The sequence below is a fragment of the Dipodomys merriami genome, unplaced genomic scaffold, assembly GCF_024711535.1.
Source record: "Dipodomys merriami isolate MVZ:Mamm:240054 unplaced genomic scaffold, mDipMer1.0.p SCAF_6, whole genome shotgun sequence".
NCBI classification, from domain to species: domain Eukaryota; kingdom Metazoa; phylum Chordata; class Mammalia; order Rodentia; family Heteromyidae; genus Dipodomys; species Dipodomys merriami.
The window spans coordinates 72,743,682-72,768,555 of record NW_027206179.1 but is presented as its reverse complement, the minus strand read 5'-3'; the positions used below and the strand labels follow the sequence as shown (position 1 = coordinate 72,768,555).

Genomic DNA, 24,874 nt, shown 5'->3' with positions numbered 1-24,874 from the left:
ATGAGAAGCCAAACACAGGCAGTCTTATTTCTTGGGAAGTAGGCAGCATCTTGGTAGTAGCTAAGGGATCTGGTAAAACACCAGTTTCTCCCACATGAGGTTCAGGTGTGTATGGGGAGTTTGGGGGTCTAAGCTGCTCTTTAGGAAGCTTCTCTGTAGTTCCTACTTCTGTGTTCCCAAACAGTGTTCAGCTTTTTCTTTCCTGGCACCAGAGTTTGAACTCAGAGCCTTGAGCTTGCTCAGCTGGCTTCACTGGCACTCATCACTTGAGTCATGCCTCCAACCCTACAGTCTCTGGATATGTTGCACACGGAGACTCAGATTTTTCTGCCTGGCCTGGCTTCAAACTGATTCTCCAGAGCTCAGCCTCCTAACTAGCTAGGATTTTAGATGTGAGCCTTACCAACACCCAGCTTGGAGTTGGCTTTTTTTTTAATCTATGCACTGATTTCTCTTTTCTGCTGACCACCCATGCTGAATGCTAGCATAAGGCCTATCCTGTCAAGGGACTCAGTTATGTGGCAGCAAATAAAGCATTTCTGATCAGGTATTTAAGGCAGGTGCTAGGGTTGTGATGCTTAGAGGAGGAGGGAAGAGGGAAAAGAAAGATGAGAAAAAAGGAGTAGATAGAAAGTGATAGAGGGACACTGCTGCTGAGGAGCCATGAAGGTGGGTCTGGGAAAGAAGCAGTGTCAAGGGTTCATGGGTCTCCTCACCTCTAAAGCTCCAACCCTGAAAGGCCTACTCTGAGCTGAGACAGAGCCATGAGAAAGAAAGCAAGGGGATGGAGCCCTCCCCTCAAGTGGAAATGGGCAAAGGAAGAAGAGAGACACCTAAGAGTAGCTGACATGGCTATGCATTGCCTGCCCAGTGCAAAGCTCCAGAGCAGAGTTTGTGTGTAGGGAAACTTAGATGGCTAGGAGTTATGATCATCTATGTACACAACTGTGAGCAAAACCCTCTCAAAGAACACTTGTCCAAAGGTCCCATCCCTAAAGTCTAAAGCACTTACCGTGAATTGAGTAGATTATAATCTTGGTAATTTTCACTGTTCTCTGAGGAGGTAAACTCCAATTAAATATTTTTTTAACGATCTCAAAGTACTCAACGTACCGACTCTGGAAAGCAACAGAAGCCTCAATTTTAGTAGGTCTAGAGGTTTAAAGTCAGCATACAAATCTTTTTAAACTTGATATTAGTAGCAAAAAATTAAGCAAACAATGTTCCATTACATAATTAACATTCTTATGCATTTGCCTCATGACTAGTTATCTACCATGGGAAAAAGCACTGACCTCAGACCTGCAGGGAGGAACATGGAAGGAGCAAACCCTTGCCTATGGCTTGCTTATGATTTAAAGGACTACTACGGGCTAAAACTGCTATGGCAGAAGCTGCTGTAATGGGTTAGAGGAAGGACTGTGGTTTGGTGGATGGTTCTTCATCAGGGCAGAAAGAGACCTACTAGCAGCAGTAGATAATTATGTCATTTTTGAGTGTCTCTAAGAGCTAGAGTTTCTTCATCTGCCCTTTTCCAAAATTTGTTTTTGTTAAGGAAACCCTGGAATTCTCTAAGCCTCACATTCCTCCTCTACAAAAAGTTGCTCACAAGGGCTTTCCTGGAACCTCTCTTTGAGGAACTGAAGAGTTCTGGTGCTGAGCCAAGTGGGAAGGGCTGATAACATTAGTGATCACATCTCCAATTAGCACAAGCAGTGTGGTGGGTGCCTGTGGCCCATGCCTGAAATCCTAGCTACTCAGGAGGCTGAGGCTGAGCAATTCAGGACTGAAAAGTCTGGGAGAATCCATCTCCAATTAATTAACAAAAAATTGGGCTAGAGGTGTGGCTCAACTGGTAGAGTGCCAGTTATAAGCAGGGAAAGCCTACTGAGCACAAGGTCGCTGAGTTCAAGCCCCAGTACTGGCACAAAAGGAAAGGGCAGTGGTGAGAAAGGCCTGAAAGTTCTTAAGTCTCAGGTGTCAAGGGGAATGGCCACACAGAAGGGCAGAATAATGTGGCAGTGTGTAAGAAGGACCTCCCAGCAGAGCAGACTCGGCCCTGTAGCCTCTCTCCCCTGCCTTGCTCTCCCAGGGAGTCAGCAGCGCTGTCATCACCCATGGTGAGTCACGTCTGGACTGAAGTCAGGGAAACTGTGGGACTGCAGAAGTAGGAAGGGGAGCTGTCTGCAGACCTGCGCAGGAGACACAGGGAACATCCCCATTGGATCCTGCCACCGGATTCTCCACTTCTGCGCAGAAGGGCTCTTGAGCTGCTTCCACTCTCACACTTCCTTCTCCTGATGCAGTTTAAAGAAAGAGGGGTTTCCTTACACATTAACTGACGCACAGCTAGCACTCATCCAAACAAGGAAGGTACTATGCCAGTGGCAAAGCACTTTGGGATGCCAAGGGTGGCAAGATTGACAGGACATGGCCTTGCCTTTAAGGAGATACATACATTGCACTTGAAATAGCCACAGAATAAATGCCATAGTTCCTATCAAACCCTCAAAGGGCTGTAAGGCCTGATATGGTGGGACATTCCTACGGGCCAGGGAGGGAAAGGGACTGCAAGAAAAAGGGCCCATGTGAACAAAGACTTGGGGAGTATGAAGTGCTGGCATTCTGGGAAAAAGCAAACCTCCTAAGGCAGTGGAGTGCAGGATGTATAAATGCACAGCGTGGGAGAAAGGACTGGACACATACATTGTAGAAGACTTCAGGTTCAGCTCAGAACATTTAGTTGGTTGCAACAGGAAGCCCTTATGAATATGAGCATGGAAATGGCATGATTAGGAACAGACTTGGCTAAGTTCATGTGTTAGGTTCAGCCTTCTGTGGGTACCTTGTGGATAGGGTGATTTGGACAAAGGGAAAACCTATCTATAGATAAGGCTGCTATTTTGTTGCCCAAGCTGGAGACGAGTAATTATATAGTCTTCTGCTACAAGTACAAGTTGCTGTTCAACTCCAGCACTTCTCTGAAAGAAAACTTGGCATTGGCAGCCACATCCATAGCTAGGAATCCCCCACTCGCTGCCACATGGCCTGAAGGGAAATACAGACAAGGCACTGCACACAGCACAGGAAGTGATGGGCTGGATGCCCACACATCTGGATTTGAGTGCTTGTTTCAAAACATTAATTTCTCTAAACACAACTTCCCAATTTACATCAAAGTGCCCACTCTGATTTAACAAGATCAACTGAGATAATAAATAGTAAAGCCTTAGAAGATTTAATACAGTTTGGGATGTGAAATCTATGAGATAAATACCTTGGTTTCTTCAGGAAATAAGTTATGAAAAATACAAAAAAGGTGAGAAACCAATAAACTTTAACTGAAGAGTTATATTAATCAATGAAATGTAGTCTTGTTTAGTACTTGATTGAAATGAAGTAAACTAAAAGGGGACTTTAGACTGTTATGGAGAGTTACATATGAATTAGAAAATGGTAGTTTAGGGATATTAAAATATAATGTGTTTGGATATAATCAATATTGTCACTGGGGTGTGTGTGTCTTGGGCCTTGAATTCTGGGCCAGTGCACTGTCCCTGAGCTTTTGTGTTCAAGGCAAGTGCTCTAACACTTGATCCACAGCTCCATGTCTGGCTTTTTGGAGGTTAGTTGGAGATGAGTGTCACAGGCTTTGAACTCTGATTCTCAGGTCTCACCCACCTAAGTAGCTAGGATGACAGTATGAGGCACTGGCAACCCGCAGTTGTTTTGTGTTTGCTCAAGGCTAGTGCTCTACCACTGGAGTCACAATTCCAATCCTGCATGTTTTGGTGCTTAATTGGAGATAAGAGTCTCACAGACTTTCTTGCCCTGGCTGGCTTTGAACCCCATTCTCAGGTCTCAGCCTCCTGACAAGCTATAGTTACAGATGTGAGCCACCAGGGCCTGTTGTTTTTTTCTCTGTGTGTGTGTGTGTGTGTGTGTGTGTGTGTGTGTGTGTGTGTAGGGGATTATTTTGTTTTTGTTTTTGTTAGTAAGAGTGCCTATATTGGGTGTCATCCCAAACTACTTGTGAGATAAAGAATCTGATGACTGGAATTTCCTTCAAAGAAATCTTGTTTTAGGACAGAATAAGAAGGGGCATCCAGTGTTTGATGAGAGTTGGGAGGAAAGGAATGAAGCATGATTGGTTGTGGGTTGAGAAGAAGACTCATATACTGTATGATTCAATCTTTGTGTGCTTGGGTTTGGATATGGAATGTGCTCCTAAAAGGTTCATTTGGGAAAGGCTGGGTCCCAAATCTACCAGTGTTCAAAGGCAAGGCTTTGGGAAGTAATTGTCTCCTGAAGCTTCTGAGTTCATCCATAGAGCAATCCACTCAGAGCTTCATAAATTTATAGCATTAGTAGGAGGTGGGGCCTTGTTGAAGAAAGGAAGTCATTGGCAAGGATGTATCTTGTTCCTGCCACTTCCTGCTTCCTGACTACCTTGAGGTGAGCAGCCCTGCTCTACTACACCCTCCTTGATGTAGGCCTGAGGGCCCTGCTCCACTACACCTCAGGCCCAAAGCAATGTAATCAAGTGTGAGCCAAAATAATTCTTTCCCCTTTAAGTTCTTTTGTTAGGTATTTGTCACAGAGACCAACAGTCTAATCCAATATATTTGCAAATTTTTATGTTTCGTAATGAAACATTTCCAAGAAAAATAGGGTAACAGTATATACTTCACATGAATGTTACAAATATATAATGGGAAATACAAAAATGTATGATTGTGTAATAGGAGTTAAAAATATTTATTTTCCCTTTTTATTCTCTATTATTCTGTTTTTGTTTTTGTTTTTTTGTTGATCCTGGGGCTTGAACTCTGGGCCTTGGCACTGTCCCTCAGCTTTTCAGCTCAGGGCTAGAACTCTACCACTTGAACCACTGTGCACTTCTGGTTTTCTGGTGGTTTATTGGAGCTAAGAGTCTCACTGACTTTCCTGCTCGGACAGGCTTTCAACTGCAATCCCCAGATCTCAGTCTCCTGGGTAGCCTGGATTAGAGGCCTGAGCCACTTGCACAGGGCTCTTTCATTCTTTCATATTCTCCTTCTCTTTCTTTCTTTCTCTACCTTTATTTCTTATCCTCTGTCTCCCCTATTCTCCCCCGTCTCTGTCTTCCTCTCTTCTACAAGGGGAGGGAATTTGGGGATGTGGGGAGGATTCTTCAGGAAACAGTTCTTTAAGCAACTCAAAAGCAGCCCTGGGAGGGAGAGAGTGAGCAGAGGAGAGAGAGAATAAGCAAAAGGAAAGAAATGTAAATATCACCTGATGTGGAAGAAATAGTTGTATTGTCAAAGCTCATACAATTCACAAACTTTATAGAGCATGATAATGACAATTTGCCTTATGAAGGTTAAAATGTGTTTGTGACTTTAACAAAGTATCACTACTCCACAATGCTGTGAAATATGTGAAATTCATGTAATCACCTAATCTCAATAAATTAAGAAAAGAAACAATTCTTTTGATGTTCTACAGAGTTGAATTGCTCCTTGTCTTAGCAGGGGTTTGTGAAAGATCAATCCCTCTTTCCAGAGAAATCAAATGCCTGTAGATTTGAGAGAATCTTCAGAAGCCAGGAAAGCCTTAGGCATTGGACCTTCCTGCTGAGGAGGGGAAATTTGGATTCTCTGGGGAGATGCCTACCCAGGCAGCCCCAGAGGCATGGCTTTGGGATTTGGAAGGGATTAGGCAATTGTTACAAGGCACAAAAGTGCTGCCACCTGACTGTTAGAGAAGGGTTTCAAATGTAACCAAATTAATGGTGTCACTAGCCACTCTCCATAAAAACCAAACAAAGAACTCCCTTTCAAAAGAGAAAACTTACTTGTGAGGGGGTTTCTACCCCTTGAAATTTGGAACCTTTTCTGAAATCGGTTCTGCGACAGCCAAACCATTTCAGACTTTCCTGCAGAAAAAGAGATAATACAGCCACAGTTATCAGCAAGTTATGTGCAGAGCTACTAAAAAATACAAAACAAACCTATGTCAAGAATTTGTCTAGTTAAAGACTCATAAAGACTTGGAACTAAATTTAGAGCTGGAACAACATTAGAAATCATCTGGTCCAGCTCTTCTTTCTACCTTCCATTTTACAAACGAGAAGGTGGAACTCAAAAGACAACCAAGCGACCTGCAGTACAGCAGGCATGGGGCACAGCCTGCAGCAGTTTTTGGATCTATGATCCACAGTACTAAATCTAGGATACACTCTCTCTCTCTCTCTCTCTCTCTCTCTCTCTCTCTCTCTCTCTCTCTCTCTCTCTCTCTCTCTCTCTCTCTCTCTCTCTCTCTCTCTCACACACACACACACACAAAACAGGCTAAAGAACCCCAATACTTTTCATATTTTCTATCCTGCTCTCTTCCTTTCCATTAAAAATGCTGGTGACAATCAAGTAAGTTGATTTTATAACTTACTGGTTATAATTTGAAAATCACTTTCCTAGAACACTCATTTTCTTTTTTCCTCTTTATCCCAGGCCCTTGGGCTCTAGATATTGGCCCAACCAGTCCATTCTGAGAGTAGAGAAGGTGTTGGCCATAGGGGCCATGGGAAACAAACTTGTGTGACTCAAGTTAGGATAACAGAAGGGTGGCACTACAAAGTTGGACATGGTGCAAAACTCAAGTCAAGCCTTCTCTTCTCTAGACTGTAGGCCAAGAATTGAGTGGAGCTGTTGGGGGTACAGTCTGCAGATGGGAATTTCCCTGAAAGACCATGTCAATAGCACTGGGTCCTACTTTACAGTGGGTAGCAGCCCACTGTGTCTCTGCAGAAATTTCCAAAGGCCATACATCCCTGAAATATAGGCTCTCAGGGATAACAAAATAGAGGACTGACTTTGTTCTGAGTTGAAAAGTGGCAACTTTGATGAACTTAGCAATTCAAAGGATGGTCAAAGTCCTTTGGAAAACTGGTGTTTTTTGATCTTTTTTTTCTGAGAAAGAAAGAAGTCACACTATTGGGGAGGTCACAGGGGCATCTAATTACTGAGGGTTTTGTTCTGTGTAGATCAGACTGTACTCTAATTGTGATTCTTTCCTGCCTCTGCCTCCTCACTATTGGAATACAGCCTGTACCACTACACCCAGCCAGAGTTTATTTTGCATTTGCATAACTTGGTTTATTAGTTTACCTTCATTCTGCCCCTATGGGATCCTTTATTTAAAATGGTGACAGATGCTAGTGCCTACACCTACAATCCTCTCCACTTGGAAGATTGAAGACTGGAGGATCATAGCGTGAGGCCGGCCTTGGAAAATGTCTTTTATACTCCTATCTCAAGAGAGCCAGGCCTGGAGGCAGGACATAATGGCACACACCTGTCATCTCAGCTAGGACAGAAAACCTAAAATTAGTATGGCCAAGAGTATGGCTGATGGTTAGGGAGACTATGTCAAGAATAGCCAGTGTAGAAAAGGGCTGGAGGGATAAGGCAGTGAGAGAACATGAGGTCTTGAATTCAAATTCCAGTACAATACACAAACACACACACACACACACACACACACACACACACACACACACACACAAGCTGACAGTGGACTTTTGAACTGTATTTATTTAGGAAGTGCTGGGTTTTGAACTGTTGAGTCTCATGCTTGCTAGGCTTCTATGATTCTGCTAAATAATGCTCTCAACCTTTTTTGCTAGCTAACTTTAGGATCAGCGCTTGCTTTCCATTCAGGCATGCACCTGAGCCATGATCTGCCCACTGCAGGTTTTTTCATCGTTGCTGGGAAGACCGGTCCTCACCGTCATGTCAGGTTTCCCTTTGTGGAGCTGGAGTTTTGTGGCCTCCTTTTCTGCCCAGGCTGTCCTGGATATGTGATCCTCTCATTCTCAACTTCTCACAAAGCATGCGATGACAGGTGCTTACCACTCTACCCAGCTGTGACTTGAGAAGGGGGTCTCATGACCTATTCTGTCCAGACTATCCTTACACCACAATCCTCCTCTTCTCAAACACCCAAGTAGCTAAGATCACAGGTGTGAGTCACCAATGACCATCGTTTCCTTGATTTTAAAATATTGCATTACACAGTCATAAGAGATAATGCATGGCCTACAAAATTAAATAAAGTGTGAGAATGGGTGGGTTTGGAAGGGATGTAGGAGCAACATTGGTGAAAGGGCAGCATTGATCAAGATGTACTGTCTTCATGAAGTGCTTGGTTGAATGGAAACTCCTTTGTGCAGCTACTTCAAGATAATAAAAACGTACTTTAAAAAGGCTGTTCATATCTTAGATATTCTGAAGTTGCCATTCCCTTTGATTGTTCTCACCATAGTCCTGGCTCAGAACAAGAACACTAGGCCAGTTACATTAATTGCACATTAAACAAGGCAGCACAAATCCAGTTTTTCACTTAGGTATCATGATCTAACAATTTATGTAACATTTTACCAGGAATGTTTCAGAACCAAAAAATTCAATAAATATAAGACAGAGAACAGTAACATCTTTCCTACCTTAGCAGTTGAAAATATTCCAGTTGCAATAAGGCAGGCACAAATCATTGTTCCCGTTCGCCCTAGAAAAGAAACTAGTTCAAGAAACCTTTGCTCCAGTGTAAAAATACACTTGGAAGTACTCAAAGTGTGCATTGGGCATCAGTTCTTTTTCATCTGGAATGTGCCTCTGTCAACATTTCCAATTGAGAAATAGAAAGACCTTATTTTAATGAACACAACGAAAAGATAAACCAGGTCCACACAGGGTGGTTCACCAGCTACTCTGGTGGCAGATCAGGCAGACTGTGTGGTTCCAGGCCAGCTCAGGTCAAGTTGGCAAAATCTCGTTCTCAACCAACAAACTGTGCATGGGGGTTCATACCCATGAGTGCCATTATGTGAGAGACACAGAACAGGATTAAAGTTGGAGGCCAGCACAGGAAAAAGTATGAGACCTTATCTGAAAAAAATCACTGAAGCAAAACAAGAAAGGCCACATGGCTTAAGTGGCAGAGTGCTAGCTAAGCAGTTGTAAGGTACTGAATTCAAACCCAAATAGAAACTCAAAACATTAGCATTTAGCATCTCTACTTAACTGTACTAGTTATTGCAATTGCATTAGAAAATCTTAAAAAAATAAAGAATGTAGAGAGAACGGCAGTATCATCAATATTTATGTACCTATTCCACAGGTTCTATAATTCTGAATTTTTTTCTGTGCTTGCTTAATTTATGTCTTGGCTTGCCTGCCTATATTCTCTTTTCTCTCTCTCTGTCTATCTCTGTCATAGTGTTTTAAAGTGCACCGTTGACTTCTCACTTCAAATAACTTCACCCTCCAAGTCTCTTATATTGCATTCAAATTTATATTTTAGTTCTGACATAAAAATTTAGATTTGAAAAATATTGCTCTTTCTTCAATCTTCTGTAGATTTTGGATTAGCTGCTTTTATATAATTCTAAATGTACCCATTTCCCTAAGAATTACAACATTTTCTGATCTATCCTCTAAAAACTTTTAAATGAATCACTCATTGACCTTTGCCACCCCTGTCTGAAAGTACTAATCTAACCAAGTTCTTCCACAAAGGAAAGTGACTGGCATCATTAGCTTTGATGAACACAAGCTTCCTGCTAGATGAGGCGACTGGCTATTGCTTCTCTCAGCTTCACTGACTGCAAATGTGTCAATTCTGCAGGACATATCTGGGTTTCTGCAAGTATGATATTTTCCCATGGGAAGGAAAGTTGTGAAAAGTTCTTTTAGCAATTATAGATACACTAACATGGGGCACATTCCCATGCCAATGCTGTGAATAAGTATAGCTTCCGGATCAGTAAGTGTCCTCTCCTCTAGCCAGGTGAAACAGGAAACCATAAAGCACACAGTAATCATTGTGTAATAATTTGGCAAACATTCATCACTAAACCTCTCAAATTAGACGATGATGAGTTCTCCCAGCCGGAAATGTCAGGCCTGTAGTATCATCAACAATCTCATTTCCAATTGGTCAGACAAATCAAGACATGGAATCCTAGATATTTTTTTTTTTTTTTTTTTTTTTTTTTGTCGGTCGTGGGGCTTGAACTCTGGGCCTGAGCGCTGTCCCTCAGCTCTTCAGCTCAAGGCGAGCGCTCTACCACTTGAGCTACATTTTTTTAACTAGAGGCTTTCCCCTAATATTTTACTAGTGGTCTTGCTTGTATTGAATTTAACTGTAATAATAGATATCATCACTCAACTTCATAGAATCTTCCTGAAACACACAACTTAGTTTTCATGAAATTAAAACTTATTCTGTTCAGTTTGATATTTTCAGATTTATATAATATTCAATTTTTTGATGTAATTCTAATATCAAATAGCAGACACTTGACGTGCTAACCTTTATCCACTGACTCACAGATCTCACATAATCTTTAAATCTGTTAGGATGATATCTTGCCATTAGAAAGAAAAACCTGAGGTCTATGAGTTTAAGAGACTCTGTGGGGCTGTGTGTGAGTGTGTGTGTCTCTGTGTGTCTCTGTGTGTGCTGGTACTGGGACACTTGAACTCAGGATCTCCCTTGGCTGCTTCTGCTCAAGCAGGATGCTCTACCACTTGAGTCACACCTTCATTTCCAGGTCTCTGCTGGGTAGAGGCAAGAGTCTCATGAATTTTTCTGCCTGGGTCTTAAGAGTTACTTCACTGGTGATTCTCTTTTCTAGTTTAGAAAAAGAATCATACTAATTCACACAGATTCACCCAGAATATAAAGAGCAACTAATTACACTAATATGTTGAAAGAGAAAAATCTTATTACCATCTCAAAAACTCAGGAAAAGCTTATGATAGAATTCAATATCCAATCATGATTTAAAAATATCTCCTTAGCTCACTAAAGGAATTTTTTTATTCTAATAAAACAGATCTAAAAGTCAAAAATATCACCCCACGCCGGGCGCTGGTGGCTCACGCCTGTAATCCTAGCTACTCAGGAGGCTGAGATCTGAGGATCGCGGTTCAAAGCTAGCCCGGGCAGGAGAGACCGCGAGACTCCTATCTCCAATAAAACCACCAGAAAACCGGAAGTGGCGCTGTAGCTCAAGTAGTAGAGCGCTCGCCTTGAGCTGAAGAGCTGAGGGACAGCGCCCAGGCCCAGAGTTCAAGCCCCACAACCGACCAAAAAAAAAAAAAAATATATCACCCCACAGTCCTAAAACAGCAGGTGACATGATAAAAACGTTTCCTTTAAGATCAGAAACAAATTTTAAAAAGTAACTATTTGTATTTCTAATTCAACCCTGTACAGAACAGTCTACCCAATGTTGGGGAGTAAGAAGGACTGAAAAGAAAAAAACCCACAACTTATTATTTTCACATGATATAGTCAGGAACCACATAACCAAAAAGAATTAACGGATAAATTAGAATGAAGTAGGCTTAGTAAAGTTGCTAACTGCAAAGTTGAAAATAAAAATCCACTGTACTGAGACAATCAATCACAGAAATCTCAGTCTTCTTAGTAGCTATCATTACAGATTTGAGCCAGCAACACCCATGGTCAATTTCTTAAGTAAGTAAAAGATATGAACCACACACTGCACACCCACACCCACACGCACGTGTGCACACACACACATACACACACACATACACTTGTACTAAGAATGAAAAATTTCACTATAATCAAAATTACAACCCGAATATTCTATATGAAAAACGCACAATAACCTCATTATGAAAAAATATGCCAATCAAATTTAAAGGACTACACAGTGGGAAAAGATAGTTGCATTTCCATACTATTACCAAATATTAGCATTCAAATTCCTTAAATAAGAGCAATAATAAAACACCTTGGCTATCATGCCATGAGTGGCAATATCAAGGTGGCAGGTCATAGGAAGAAAGTAAGATCAATATGAATGAATACTAAAAAAAAGAAACTGGTACAAACAAGGTAAAAACTAATCCTACAAACAATCCAAAAGACAGAACCCTGAAATATATGCAAACACAAGATCATGCAAATACCTTCTGATCAAAAATATAAAGATAAAATGATGTTTGGCTTCAAGAAGAGAATTAGCATTAATTCAAGGAAACTGACGCCAATTTCTGGGATCATATTATTTTAGGCTGGGCCATATAAAATATCCTAGACAAACAAAAATTTTAAAAATATCTGGCAGTTTCATGTGGCTCAACGCCCATAGTTATGTCAGCTTTCTGCCACTGAGATAAAATACCGAAGATAATCCAAACCAGGGAAGGTTTATCTTGGCTCATGATTTCAGGGCCTGCTTGCAGGATGAGATCAGCTAGCCTGTTGCTCTGGGGCCTGTGGCACACAGGATATCAGAGTGGGAGCACATGATGGAAGGAGCTGCTCACCTCCTGATGACCAGGAAGCAAAGGAAGGTCCCCATATCCTTTTCAGAGCCATGCCTCCAAGAGCCTAGCAACCTTCTTTGAAGCTCCATCTTTTAAAGATTCCATCAGTGACATGAGCTGAGGTCCCAACTTTTAATGCATGGATGGGCCTTTTAGGGATATTAAGATCCAAGCCATAGCAATAGTTTCATTTTTCCATGGGCTTGTAAATTGCAAAGTTCAGAATATTTCTACCTTGTTAACCAGTGGGATATAACTTTACTCTATTGAAGTTTTGCTGTTACATTTTCTTAAAAGAAAATGTTAACAGCTGCTTTATAGCACTGTGAACTATGCAGAAATTATTATTTCAAGCCCAAAGATAAGTGAAAGAAAACCTACAAACACTTAAATTAGCTTTATTTAAAATACTACCAATCAAACAATAATAAATATCTTTATTTACTCCCTGCCAAACCAACTTCATTTCATCACACACTAAAAATTCCAGTGGAATTTTAATAAGTCCTATCTTTGTAGGCTTATATAACCTTAATAGTTTCTCACAAAGTTTAACAATCATTTTAAATTCTACTGGAACAAAATGGAATTTAGACCAGTGGAACAGAATAGAGAACCAAGAAATAGATTTATGGATTTCTGATCAACTGATCTTGGACAAAGTTACCAAGAAAACACAATGGGAAAGAAGCATATATTCAATCAATGATATGGGAACAAATGAACATACTTGAGCAAAACAATGAAATTGGACCATATCTCACTCACCCCAATACACAACATCTCCTAATGATTAGAGACAAACATTAGACCTATAATTCCAAAACTAGTAGCAGAAAATAATGGGGAATTGCTTTGTAACACTCATCTGGGGTAAATAATTTTTGGATATAAATTGAAAAGCAGAGACAATAAAAGCAAAAATTAAACACGAGAGAAAACACAAAATGCACAGGAAAGTCAATAAAAATAACTGAGCAAAACATGACCCATGGAATATTCAAAAAGATTTAAGGAACTCAACAAAATAGCAAGAAAATAAACTCCCCCCCCCAAAAAAAGAAGAGATATGTATGGTGGTTATCCCCATCTTCACAGTACTCAAGGAGCTGAGGCAAGAGGATCACAAGTTTGACAATAGCTTGTGCTCCATAAGGAAAGCCTGTCTCCAACAAAACAAACAAAACAAAAGAGAAAGCTAGACATGGTAGGTCACACTGTAATCCTAGCTATTCAGGTAGTGGCAATGGGGAAGATTATTGTTTATGAACAGGCAAAAGGTTTGCAAGACTTCAACTCAAGTAAAAAGTTGAGCACCGGTATGTGTGCCCATTATGCCATATATGTGAAAAATGTGAAGCAGAGGCTCACAGCCTACGACTGTGTTGAACCTCTCTCTGAGTAGTAACTAAAGCAAAAAGGGATGAGGGTAGGTGTGTGAGCTTTGGGCTCAAACAACAGTAATGCCAACAAAACAAAATCACCTCAAACTCCCATAATAAAAATGGGATTTGGTGGGACAAAGGACTTGGAAAGACAGTTCTCAAAAAGAAACATGCAAATGGCCAAAAGAGATATAAATAATGTTCAATGTCACTATGTAAGATAAGACATTAGAAAACTAGCTTCATTTAGCCATTCCACAATGCAAACAAATATAAAAATTTTATATGGCACATCACACATAAACACAATTTTGTCAGTTATAAAGGAAAAAATACTGTTACACATTGAGTGGGAAGGAAAATAGGAGAAAAATGAGGGTGTGGGTAACAACATTTGACAAGAAACATACTCACTACCTTATATATTAAACTGTAACCCCTCTGTATATCACCTTGATAAAATAAAAATTTTAAAGACTACTCTAACATTCTGAAGTCAAGCATCCTTTATATTTTGACACATAAACTGAAGAATCAGAAATGAAGAAACCCAAATCATCACCAATTAAGAGAAAAATACCTTCTTTACCTTTTTTCTTTTGTTCTTTTCCTTCATTACACTTTACCTGTCTTCTTCCCTCCCTTTTCTATTTCCTTTCTATCCTTCTTTTTTTCTTCAACCTTAAAATCAATATTCAAAAACCAACATAAAAATAGTAACACTAGGGCTAGGAAGGTGGCTCAGTGGTACAGTGCTTGCCTTGCATGCTTGAAGCCCTGGGTTCGATTCCTTAGCACCACATAATCAGAAAAAGCTGGAAGTGGCGCTGTGGCTCAAGTGGTAGAACACTGGTCTTGAGCTAAAGAGCTGAGTGACAGCGCCCAGGCCCAGAGTTCAGGTCCCAGGACTGACAAAATAAATAAATAACACTAGCTGGGTGCTGTGTCTCACGCCTGTAATCCTAGCTGCTCAGGAGGCTGAGATCTGAGGATCCTAGTTAAAAGCTTGCCTGGGCAGGAATGTCTGAGAGTCTCTTATTTCTGATTAACCACCAGAAAACTGGAAATGGTGCTGTGGCTCAAGTGGTAGACCACTAGCCTTGAGCTGAAGAGCTCAAGGACAGTGCTCAGGCCCAGACTTCAAGCCCCACGACTGACAAAAAATAAAAATTAAAAATATTAATACTGCTGTACAGCAGTACAAATCCTCTGCTAGCCCTTCAATATTTATTTTCAGTCATCTTTAGAAAAGGGGAACAGAAAGAAAAGCATTCTTACCTTTGCCTCCTTTACAGTGAAGCGCAGCGACATTTTGAGGATCCAAGTCCAACCAACCAACAATGTCTTTGGAGAGCTGAATCATCTCCCTGATTTCACACAGAAGATTTGTACGTGATTAAAAATAGCTCCAAAATTCAAGCCCAGTGAAATTAGCACTCTCCCGACACCCATACTCTCCTGACAGTCAGTGTGGCACAAAACTTACTCAAGGCTGGGAACATTATGGTCATCAATCATTATCCTATGCATTCGGTCGTGGAAATGTAGCGGGTTATAAGATTTCTCACCTACAAGAAACAATATGCACATCACATCTTTATGGCTAATAATGCAGATGTTAGGAATAAAGTTCAAATTCTCTTTTGGTAATTGCTATTTTGTTGCCAAAGGGGTTTTCTGGGAAGCAAGCGCCTGTTGCTCTAAAACGATTCTTGAAACCAACAGCACAAAATTCCCTAAGAGGGAGGCTGGCAGGCCCCCCGTGGACCTAAGAGGCAAAGGAGAGGTGAAGAATTTTAGGGAAGGATACTTGGTTTGTTCACTTCTGGTAATCTAGAATCAAGCTGTTGTTTCATATACTTCACTTTTAGCCTTCTAGCAGACTACTCATTCTGTCATCACACATTGTACCATGCTCAGACCCTGGGAAATAAATGGTCATTTAATGTGTAGACAGGAAAAACAAAATCAAGACAGACACAATGGGAATCTTTTCTACAGGTTTGTTTTTGTTGTTTTCTATCAGGGGCCTTGTTCTCATCATCACCAGTTTCCGGGGAGTCAGAGAACACACCTGCTGAATTGTCTTCAGTACAATCTGGCATGGAAGACAGAGAGACTTCTCTAAGCCTAAGAGCACCAGTAGACCTTCCCTGAACCCTTCCTCACTATTTGACTCTCTGGTCTCATTGGCCTATCTCCCTCAGAGGGAACTTTGTGCTACCAAGCTAACTTTTCCCACCACACAGGACCAGCACAAAATAAGGATTTCTTTCTTTCTTTTTTGTCAATTTTGGAGCTTAAACTCAGGGCTTGGGTGCAGTCCTTGAGTTCTTTTGCTCAAGGCCAGCGCTCTGCCACTTTGAGCCACAGCTCCACTTCCCCAATTGGGATTTCTCATGTAAATCCCCACACTAAATATTTACGACTAAATGAAGCAGAAAAGAGTGATCATTTTCTTATAGGTTTTCTATCTACAGTAGCAAAATTAAGTTATATACATACTACAGAGGTTGTATACGAAATAATGGCCAAAATGTTTGGTGTCGAGGAATCGGGTGACCTCCTAAAAAAGAGAAGATATATTTATAAACTGCTTAGTTGAATGGCAATTCCTTTGTACAACTAAAGATACGAGGGGGAAAAGTGCTGTCTACTACTCTTGGAAAACCCTTTTTGTCACAGCCTTAACCTGTTTTTCACTTGAAAGAATAAACTTGTAGAACACTGCCCTCCCTGGGTCAATCTTAAGCCTGAGTCCACAGTGTACAGTGAGAAATACCCACTGGGTATATAAATATGCTTACCTCTATCGGGTTCCTATACAATGCCAGTCGTCCAGAGGCAGGAAATGACATGGCAATCATGCGCTCTGCAAGTTAAAATGATCACTATTATGAATGTCTTTATAGATGGGAAACATAGAAAAACTATTCCACATATATAACAAAACATTTTCTTTCAAAATCAAAAAGAACTTTAAAGATAGGAATTGAGAGGAAAATGTAATACATTTCCAGGATAACTAAGAGGATTAAACTATGCAACAGAATAATAGTTAAACTACCATGGTATTTTTTTAGGCACAATTGGTACTTGGTGTTTTCCAGCCCTCTTGGCTCAGAAAGTCTGAGACCTACAGAGTAGTGACCTTATTCTCTAGATTTTAGGAAGAGAAAAAGTCTCTCTTGGATCCTTGATGTATCTACCAAAACTAAATAAATGAAAAATACATCCCAGTCACCAAGTCTTGATTTGAAATGACATGAGATTTTTCTGTGCCCAAAGGTAACCTATCAATATGTTACCCTAACCTAGTAGCATGTCATCACAGATAGAGTACGTTGCCAGAATATGCTGAGAAAGCAAACAAGCAAGCGAGCAAGCAAAGAAGGAAGGAAGACAGGTTGAAAAAAAGGAAGGAAAGGAGAAAAAAAAAGAAAAAGGAAGAAAGAAACCAAAAAAAGAAAGAAAGGAGAAAGAAAGGGAGAAAAAAGCTGGGCATGGGAGCAGGAACTTGGAAACCTAGCTACTTGGGAGGCAAATATCAGGGGATCATGGCAAGACTTCATCTCAATTAATGGCTTGGTATGGTCGCATGGGTAAGAATAACTAGAAGAATTGTAGCCCAGGAGAGCAGGGGCATAAAGTAAGACCCTACCTTGAAAATAAACAATACATAAAGAGACTAGTGTTGTGGCTCAAGTGGTAGAGCACCTCTCTAGCAAACATGAGGCTCTGAGTTCATTCCTAGTACCACAAAGAATCAAAAGCAGCAACAAAATAAAAATAAAATGAGTACAAGCCAACATGTTTTAGATACAAATATTTTGGTTTGGAGAAACAAAAAAGAATATTACTATTACGAGAAAAATGTGAAATTAAGATAAGTGAACCAAGACTTAAACTCAAAACTCAGTACTGTAATTAGAATAAATAAATCAACATTTAAGTTTCACAAACCTGTGATATAGGTTAAATCTATATCAAATCCATCCTTCTTGTATCTCCTCTTGTTTCCAGACACCTGGGTGTTAAAAAAAATCATTGGCTTGAAAAATATCAATCAATCACAAAGAATTTTATATTGTTATCTACATCTTTTGCAAGTATTTCATGGTAGGAAAAAACATGTTTTTCCCACTCACCATTCTTCTGGTTGATTGTTCAAGATGTCTTATTTGATTTGCCAGGTGAAATAGTCTCAATAGAGTGATAAGCCGTATAGGTCGAAATACAACAGTCAGTCTAAATAAATTTATAGATAAATTTGAAAGGATTTCTTTTTGGTTCAGAAATAGAAGAGTTTATCAGTGTGGATATTAAACTGTGTTTGTGTGTTTGTGTGTGTGTGCCCGGGCATGCATGTACTAATTCTTCAACCCCAGTGCCTTGTGCATGCTTCACTACTGTTCTATCTGTCAGCTATACCCCTGGCCCCAGAGGATTTACAGTAGCATGTGTATATATTTTTAGTTGTTACAACAGACCTAGGGATGGAGGCTAGAAATGCTGCTAGACACCTACAATGAGTGGAAATTTAGGGGAAATTTTAGAATGTTTCTGCCTTCTGTCCAATCTACCTGAATAAATAATCATCCAATCTAAAATATCAATAATGCTAAATTGGGAAATTAGATTGTAGAGAAATAACAAGTTTATTAGAATCTGTAGATTAAATACTTTGGTTTAAGATCAGTACTTTTCATTTCCCCCCCAAATGAACTGAGTTTTGTCAACTGGTAGTACTCTTTTTTGGTAACAGAGGTTCACTATAATTACTTGTTAAGTGGGTACTTTATTACTCAACCCTTTATTACCCATTCCTAAATATTTTATTTTCTAAAAATTTATTTGGTACTGAACCTAAACAAAAATCAACCTTAAATATGCACAATTAAAGCATGGAAATTTTAAAAAGTAAAAGAACAAATTAAAAAGACTTTAATGAGTAAGTCATATATGTTTCATACCTTGGAATGCCTGTAAAAATATTAAATTCAAAAACTACGGAGGTGATATTAATACATAGTGTGATGCCAATGATGACTATATCAAAGATGTTAAGTAAATCAGAAAAATAATACTTTTCCCTGTAAGAGATAATAAAGAGGGTTATTTTCTCCAAGAGGATATAGGAATATCTTAGCAGCACAAGTTACTTGATTCATCTTCATTAGAAATATGTACATTAAGAGAGAACTTAAAATGCATTGTCTAGACTAGATTAAGGGATATATAATATTAAGGAAAGTTCAGAAGTAGTAAATTTATACTTATTATATATTTGCATCTATGATGGCAATTTAAACCGAGTAAATAAGAGACATAACCAAACCACTTAACTAGAGGCATGCACTGCATTCTCCCAAATATGAGGGGAAGAAACATGTGATTGTATAGTTCTGTTGGACAGGAAGATCAGTACATCACATCCTTAAAGCAATGGGCTAAGAAAGAATGCAGGAGGAGCTTTTGAGAGGGGAAGGAAGTGCTATTTTGAACTTTTGATCTGGTCTTGCTGGAATCACAACAGGCTGCTGATTCCTTCCTAGGACAAAGACAGACTTCCATCCACCACAAGCTCCTTTCCAACATTGGCTCCTGCAGAGCTGAGCAGTAGGTCTCCAGGAAAGCATCTTCTACCTCTGAGGAAGCCTTTTTCAGGCTCTCACTAACCTGGCAGTGAACTCTCCTTAGCTCAAAAGCAGGAGGATAAAAAGTCATTAGGAAAGAACACAAACTGCCTTCTGAAGTACTCTGGAGAAAGGGAGGCTGGGAGATCCAGTCCCTGACTCTCATAGCAGCCCAGCTGCAAGGCTTGTCTGATTTACCCAACTTCTTAGAAAACCAGCAATCCAAAAAGGAAAAACATCTATCACTTTCTTCCTACCACATTTCATTAATGAGATAAGCATTCCTCACATCACCTCCAGCTCTCATCTAAAGTTTTTGTTTGAATGAAATGACCACTTTCATGAATGACTATTTATGACCTAGTAGCTAGTATTTCAAATCTTAGTTGAGATTCAAGTTGTAACCAAAGCACTAATATTTAGACATCACATACATATTCCCCTCTTCTTAACATGCATGTCAACATATTAATTGCCTAGCCCTTTTTTGAATGGTGCTTTCTAGAATACATTGTGGGAGTGTCGGGTGCAATATAAAACTAATTAAAGCCAGTCAGTGAAAACCGGGTTTAGACTGACCTTTATTTGTGGCCCATGACTTCAAGAATTATTATTTTGTAGAAGAGGGACACATATAGTTGGGTTGACTTGCTAATTATCTTAGGCTTCTTTTATATGTAGTGGTAAAGCAATGAGTTTTTAATAGAGAGTGTAAGAGGAGCTTAATGCACATGGTTAAAGGAAACAGTGGACCTGAGCTGGTTGGCTCAGGAGCCTAGGGTTCTTCTTAAAACTGCACAATGTTAATTTAGACTTAAAGAAAGAATAAAACTTACCCTTCTATGTAAACTTGAAGGAGCACATTAATAAAGAAAAATATAGCGATTGCCAATGAAACAATTTGAAGTTGCATAGGAATATAAGGTTCAGTCACAACAAGCCCCACATCAATAAAAAGCAGCAAGATTCCAAATAATCTGAAATAAATAAAGATAATGTGGTTTTTCTCCACAGTTAACAATTACTAAAGCCATTCATCAGAAACCAAAAGGCAACTGGCAGGAAGAATTATAGTATATTAGAATCTAAAAAACATTGCTCTTTTTTTTTGTTTGTCAGTCATGGGCACTATCAGCTCTTCAGCTCTAGGCGAGTGCACTACCACTTGAGCCGCAGTGCCACTTCTGGTTTCCCGAGTAGCTTACTGGAGATAAGAGTCTCACGGATTTTCCTGGGTGAGCTGGCTTTGAACCATGATCCTCAGATCTCAGCCTCCTGTAGCTAGGATTACAGGTGTGAGCCACCCATGCCTGGCAATTACTCTATCTTTATTCAACAGAAGCAGTCATTAGTGAATGACATTTCCGCCAAACCAATGACTTGGATGTAATGTAGATACATCAGATAGAACAAAACTAAAATAAAGTGACAAATATCTGTGTAAACTCTTTAAATTTGAGAATTTCATAAGAAGCATCTCTTAGTTTCTTATAGTAAATGTCATTAATCTTAGTAATTTTTAAGAATTCAATTGTCAAATCTCAGTGAAGTCCTTCCTGATCTAAGCCCTGGAAAGATGACTTTGGCTGGGTGCAGTGGTTCACAGCTTTAATATTAACTACTTGGAAGGCTTAGGAGGATCACAGGCCAAGGCTAGCACCGGCAAAACATTCTCAAGACCCATTTCAACCAAACAAGCTGGGTGTGCCTGTTCTCCCAGTTACGTCAGGAAACCTTACTCGGAAGACTGAAGCCCAGGCAAGTCAAAGAAAAAAGTCAAAATCCCACAACAACCATGAACAAAAAAGCAGAAGGGGGACTTGGTAGAGCACTTGCCTAGCATGCATGAATCACTGGGTGCATTGCTCAGTACCACATAAATAGAAAAAGCTGGAGGTGGTGCTGTGGCTCAAGAGGTAGATTGCTAGCCTTGAGCAAAAGAAGCTTGGTGACAGTGCCCAGGACCAGAGAGTTTCATCCATAAAAATGACAAAAAAAAATACAGCAGAATAGATACAATTCTCTAAATTTATCTATGACAACAACAACAACACACAAACACAATATTCACACACACACACACACACACACACACAGACAAACGTTAATCATTGTGATTTGGAAGGTACTTTGCTTAATTATACTACAGTAAATCATAACATATACCACTCATTCTCACAGGATCTCATACAAAGGCTGACAGCTTTCTATGGTTTTTCTTCTGACTTTTTTGTGACTTTTTGCTGTGTTAATTCTCTTTTCTTCTTTTTAAAAAAATATATGTTGTTTTATTGTAAACTAGAAGTGGCATTGTGGCTCAAAGTGGTAGAGCACTGGACTGGGGCTGAAGAGCTGAGGGATAGCCCGTAGGGCCAGAGTTCAAGCCCCAAGACTGACATAAAAAACAAAAACAACAAAAACCCAAAGCAAGAAGTGCTGGGAATGTGGGTCAGATAGTAGAATGCCTGCCCAGCAAGGATGAGGCCCTAATACCAAAGAACAATACCAATTACTGGGGATCGAACCCAGGATATAGGACTTTGCACTTGCTAGGCAAGTAATTTGCCACTGAGCTACATCCCAACCCTCCAATGCCACTTGGACCAGAATGATTTTTCTTTTAGCAATGAGGTTTTTCAAAAGTACACACATATGTATTCCTGGGTACTTTTAGTACAGCAATGGGCACAAGAAAAAGAATTCATTTTTTTGTTTTCTTTTTTAAAATATTTTTTCCTGTAAAGATACTGTACAGAGGGGTTACAGTTACATAAGTAAGATAATGAGTCCATTTCCTATCAAGAATTGCTATCCTTTCCTTTTTTCCCCCCTACCATCCCTTTCCTCCCCACCTCCCCAACTCCTTCCTCCCTCCGAAAGTTTTAAAGTTCATTTTCCACATAGTGTCTTGTGTATCTGGTTGTTACAATGAGTCATCCTGTATCCTTATTTCAGCATTTTGCTATTTCCCTTCACCTCCCCAAATTAGAAAATTGTATGTACAAGATGCAGGGCAACAGAATCAAATACGGTGAAAACAGGTTATACTATGGGGGAAAGAACATACAAAAGAAACCAAACAATCACATAGTCCATTATAGGTACATTAAAAACAATAGTAAGAAAAATAAAACCAAAGAATTCAATTGAATAAGTATGTATATGATTAAACTTTAAGTGCTCCTAAGACTTTCTTTCATATATTTGAAACATACTCCCCATTAATTGTATTATTTGTATGTTTATGAAGATATATTAAATAGACTTCAAAGAATTTATTGTTTTGGGTCTGGGCACTGTCCCTGAGCTCTTCAGCTCAAGGCTAGTTAGTGCTCTATCATTGGAGCCACAACTCCACTTCCAGCTTTTTCTGCTTATGTGGTGCTGAAGAATCAAACCCAGGGCCTGATGGATGCAAGGCAAGCACTCCCAATGAGCCACCTTCCCAGCCCAAAGAATTTTTTTGTAATTGCAACTCAAATTAAATTATTATTAATTTTACAGAAACCCAAGTCACAGTATAAAATCATTCTTTCATGTAGAGATGTAGCCTAAGTAACATGTTTCCAGAACTGAGTAATTACATGTTTAAGGTACTTAATAAAATGTAATCTACACTTATAAAACTGAAAGTTTTCTTTGGTGTCAGTTGTGGGCTTGAATTAAGGGCCTGGGTGCCATCCTTGAGCCTGTGTGCTCAAGGCTAGTGTTCTACCACTTTGAACCACAGAGCCACTTCCTATACTTAGAAAACTTTATGATGCAGGCTTTATTACTTTTACTTTTATAAGTAGAAAATCAGTATAGCATTATATAGATTGAGACAAATGTCATTTCTTTGCAACTTTAAATGTCTGGCTTAAGGCAATTTTCCAAGATAGATTGTAAGAAGGTATTTTGCTAAATCTTGTCAGTGAAAATTATTTTTGTTCTGCCTTGACCTTTTCAGATCCTTTGCAAGTACAAATTTGGATACTAACTGTCGTATACATAGTCCATTGCTTGTGTTTCTAGAATCTCACATACCTAAAAGCTATAGATGTCACAAATGATGTCACAGTTTTCTTGATGTTGCTGTAAAATGAATAAAAATCAAACCAATCACATATTGTTTCTCCAACACATACTATAAGATTAACCAAAAAGCAAAGGCCTCCATTAATATCAATTTAAGCATAAATATCAATTTACAAGGAAATTCTTCAATGGTTTTATAACAAAATATTTTTTTACTAATAGCTGAAATGTTTACATTTCTCTTTCATGTGTTTTTCAGTTTCACATCCTGAATATATGTGGAGAACAAACGAACACCAAGTTGTGGATAATTAGTAATATTTCCTTTGGGCATACTATCCTAATCTGACTATGGTAGAATTAATCTTGAAGTCATCAACTAGTGTACATATGGTAGAAGGGAGCTGCTTTCTGATGTCAGTTCCTCCGTGAACAGATTGCAGAATCCTGGGCAAGTCATTACACTTTGATCAGACCTGTACCCACAGTAATGAAATGGGAGCCATCAGGGATGAAAATGGGCAGTAAATGGGTCTCTTGTCTTTTAATCCTCGTCTCTTGAGTCAGACATCCAGCACATACTTAGAGTGAGTAAGGTAAGGCATTTTAGTAAAACCTATTTCAAAGAAAAAAGACCCTAAAGATTGGGCTTTTCCCATTAATCAAAAGGAGAGCCTGTATAAAGTATTGTCTTCTTTTATCTTATAGCTGAATATAATGCAGCCTCTGGAGAGCAGTTTCTTATGCTGCTGAGGCTTCCAAGAAGGGAGCAAACTTCCCCTCTGAGTGGAACAAACTCCAAGACAAGGCCCGTAGCCTGTGCCCAAAACTGTGAAATGGACACTGAGAACAGAGGTAGTGCCAAAGCTGCCCATGGATGACTGAGGTTAACTTGAGATACAGGAATTCCCAATTGTAATCTTCCCTTCATCTCCTCACCTACTGCCTACTGCCTACTACTTCATCCTGGCTTAGCATACTTAGGTGGTGTGCATGAGGAACCAAGCTGGCCCAAGAGGTGAATTCTCTCCCCCAGGAATTCTAGTCCCTCACTACAAGGCCCTTCTAATCTCCCACACCAATTGATTCTGTGCAGTGAAGAAGTGTTATAATAAATGTGAACTTGCCTAACTGGGTGACAATACAGAGCCATGTGTGACAGGTTCATGGAGGCACACAGGAGAGACTTGGAGGTAGCTCTGGCCCCTCCAATCTCTCTTCTAGTTATTGTTAAAGAGTGCACTATGTAGCTACAACCAGTCTGTGCAGAGTGTTTACAGGAAAAAGACTGTGAGTTGATAAGCCTGTATGCAGAAAAAGTTCTGTTTATATTTGGAAGCAAAAGATAGCTACTCCAACATGCAGCAACTCAAACTGTAATAGGCATGCACATATGCTCTTCAAAGCCATTAATCCAAAGGTGTACTCAATCCAACAGGAAGGAATCAAAATGAAGTGGCAGGCATCAGGAAAGGGTCTTAAGAGAAAG

The 24,874-nt window shown here is 39.7% G+C and overlaps 1 protein-coding gene across 3 annotated transcripts in view; it reads right to left on the bottom strand.

Annotated features, from left to right (window-relative positions):
- The window catches only part of Tpte2 (transmembrane phosphoinositide 3-phosphatase and tensin homolog 2), a 71,198-nt gene that overhangs the window by 11,701 nt on the left and 34,623 nt on the right, over positions 1 to 24,874 (bottom strand). For 2 of the 3 annotated variants that reach the window (XM_070003170.1, XM_070003171.1), the window contains exons 15-26: positions 23,395 to 23,442; positions 20,205 to 20,345; positions 18,706 to 18,825; positions 17,881 to 17,980; positions 17,696 to 17,759; positions 16,540 to 16,604; positions 16,238 to 16,298; positions 15,219 to 15,300; positions 15,011 to 15,099; positions 8,486 to 8,547; positions 5,837 to 5,917; positions 1,013 to 1,118 (exon numbers count right to left, since the gene is read on the bottom strand). In XM_070003170.1, the coding sequence (XP_069859271.1) occupies positions 1,013 to 1,118; positions 5,837 to 5,917; positions 8,486 to 8,547; positions 15,011 to 15,099; positions 15,219 to 15,300; positions 16,238 to 16,298; positions 16,540 to 16,604; positions 17,696 to 17,759; positions 17,881 to 17,980; positions 18,706 to 18,825; positions 20,205 to 20,345; positions 23,395 to 23,442 (1,019 nt within the window). Of the gene's footprint in view, positions 1 to 1,012; positions 1,119 to 2,235; positions 2,298 to 5,836; positions 5,918 to 8,485; positions 8,548 to 15,010; positions 15,100 to 15,218; positions 15,301 to 16,237; positions 16,299 to 16,539; positions 16,605 to 17,695; positions 17,760 to 17,880; positions 17,981 to 18,705; positions 18,826 to 20,204; positions 20,346 to 23,394; positions 23,443 to 24,874 lie in introns of those variants that run through there. The other variant, XM_070003172.1, reaches the window with a different exon arrangement.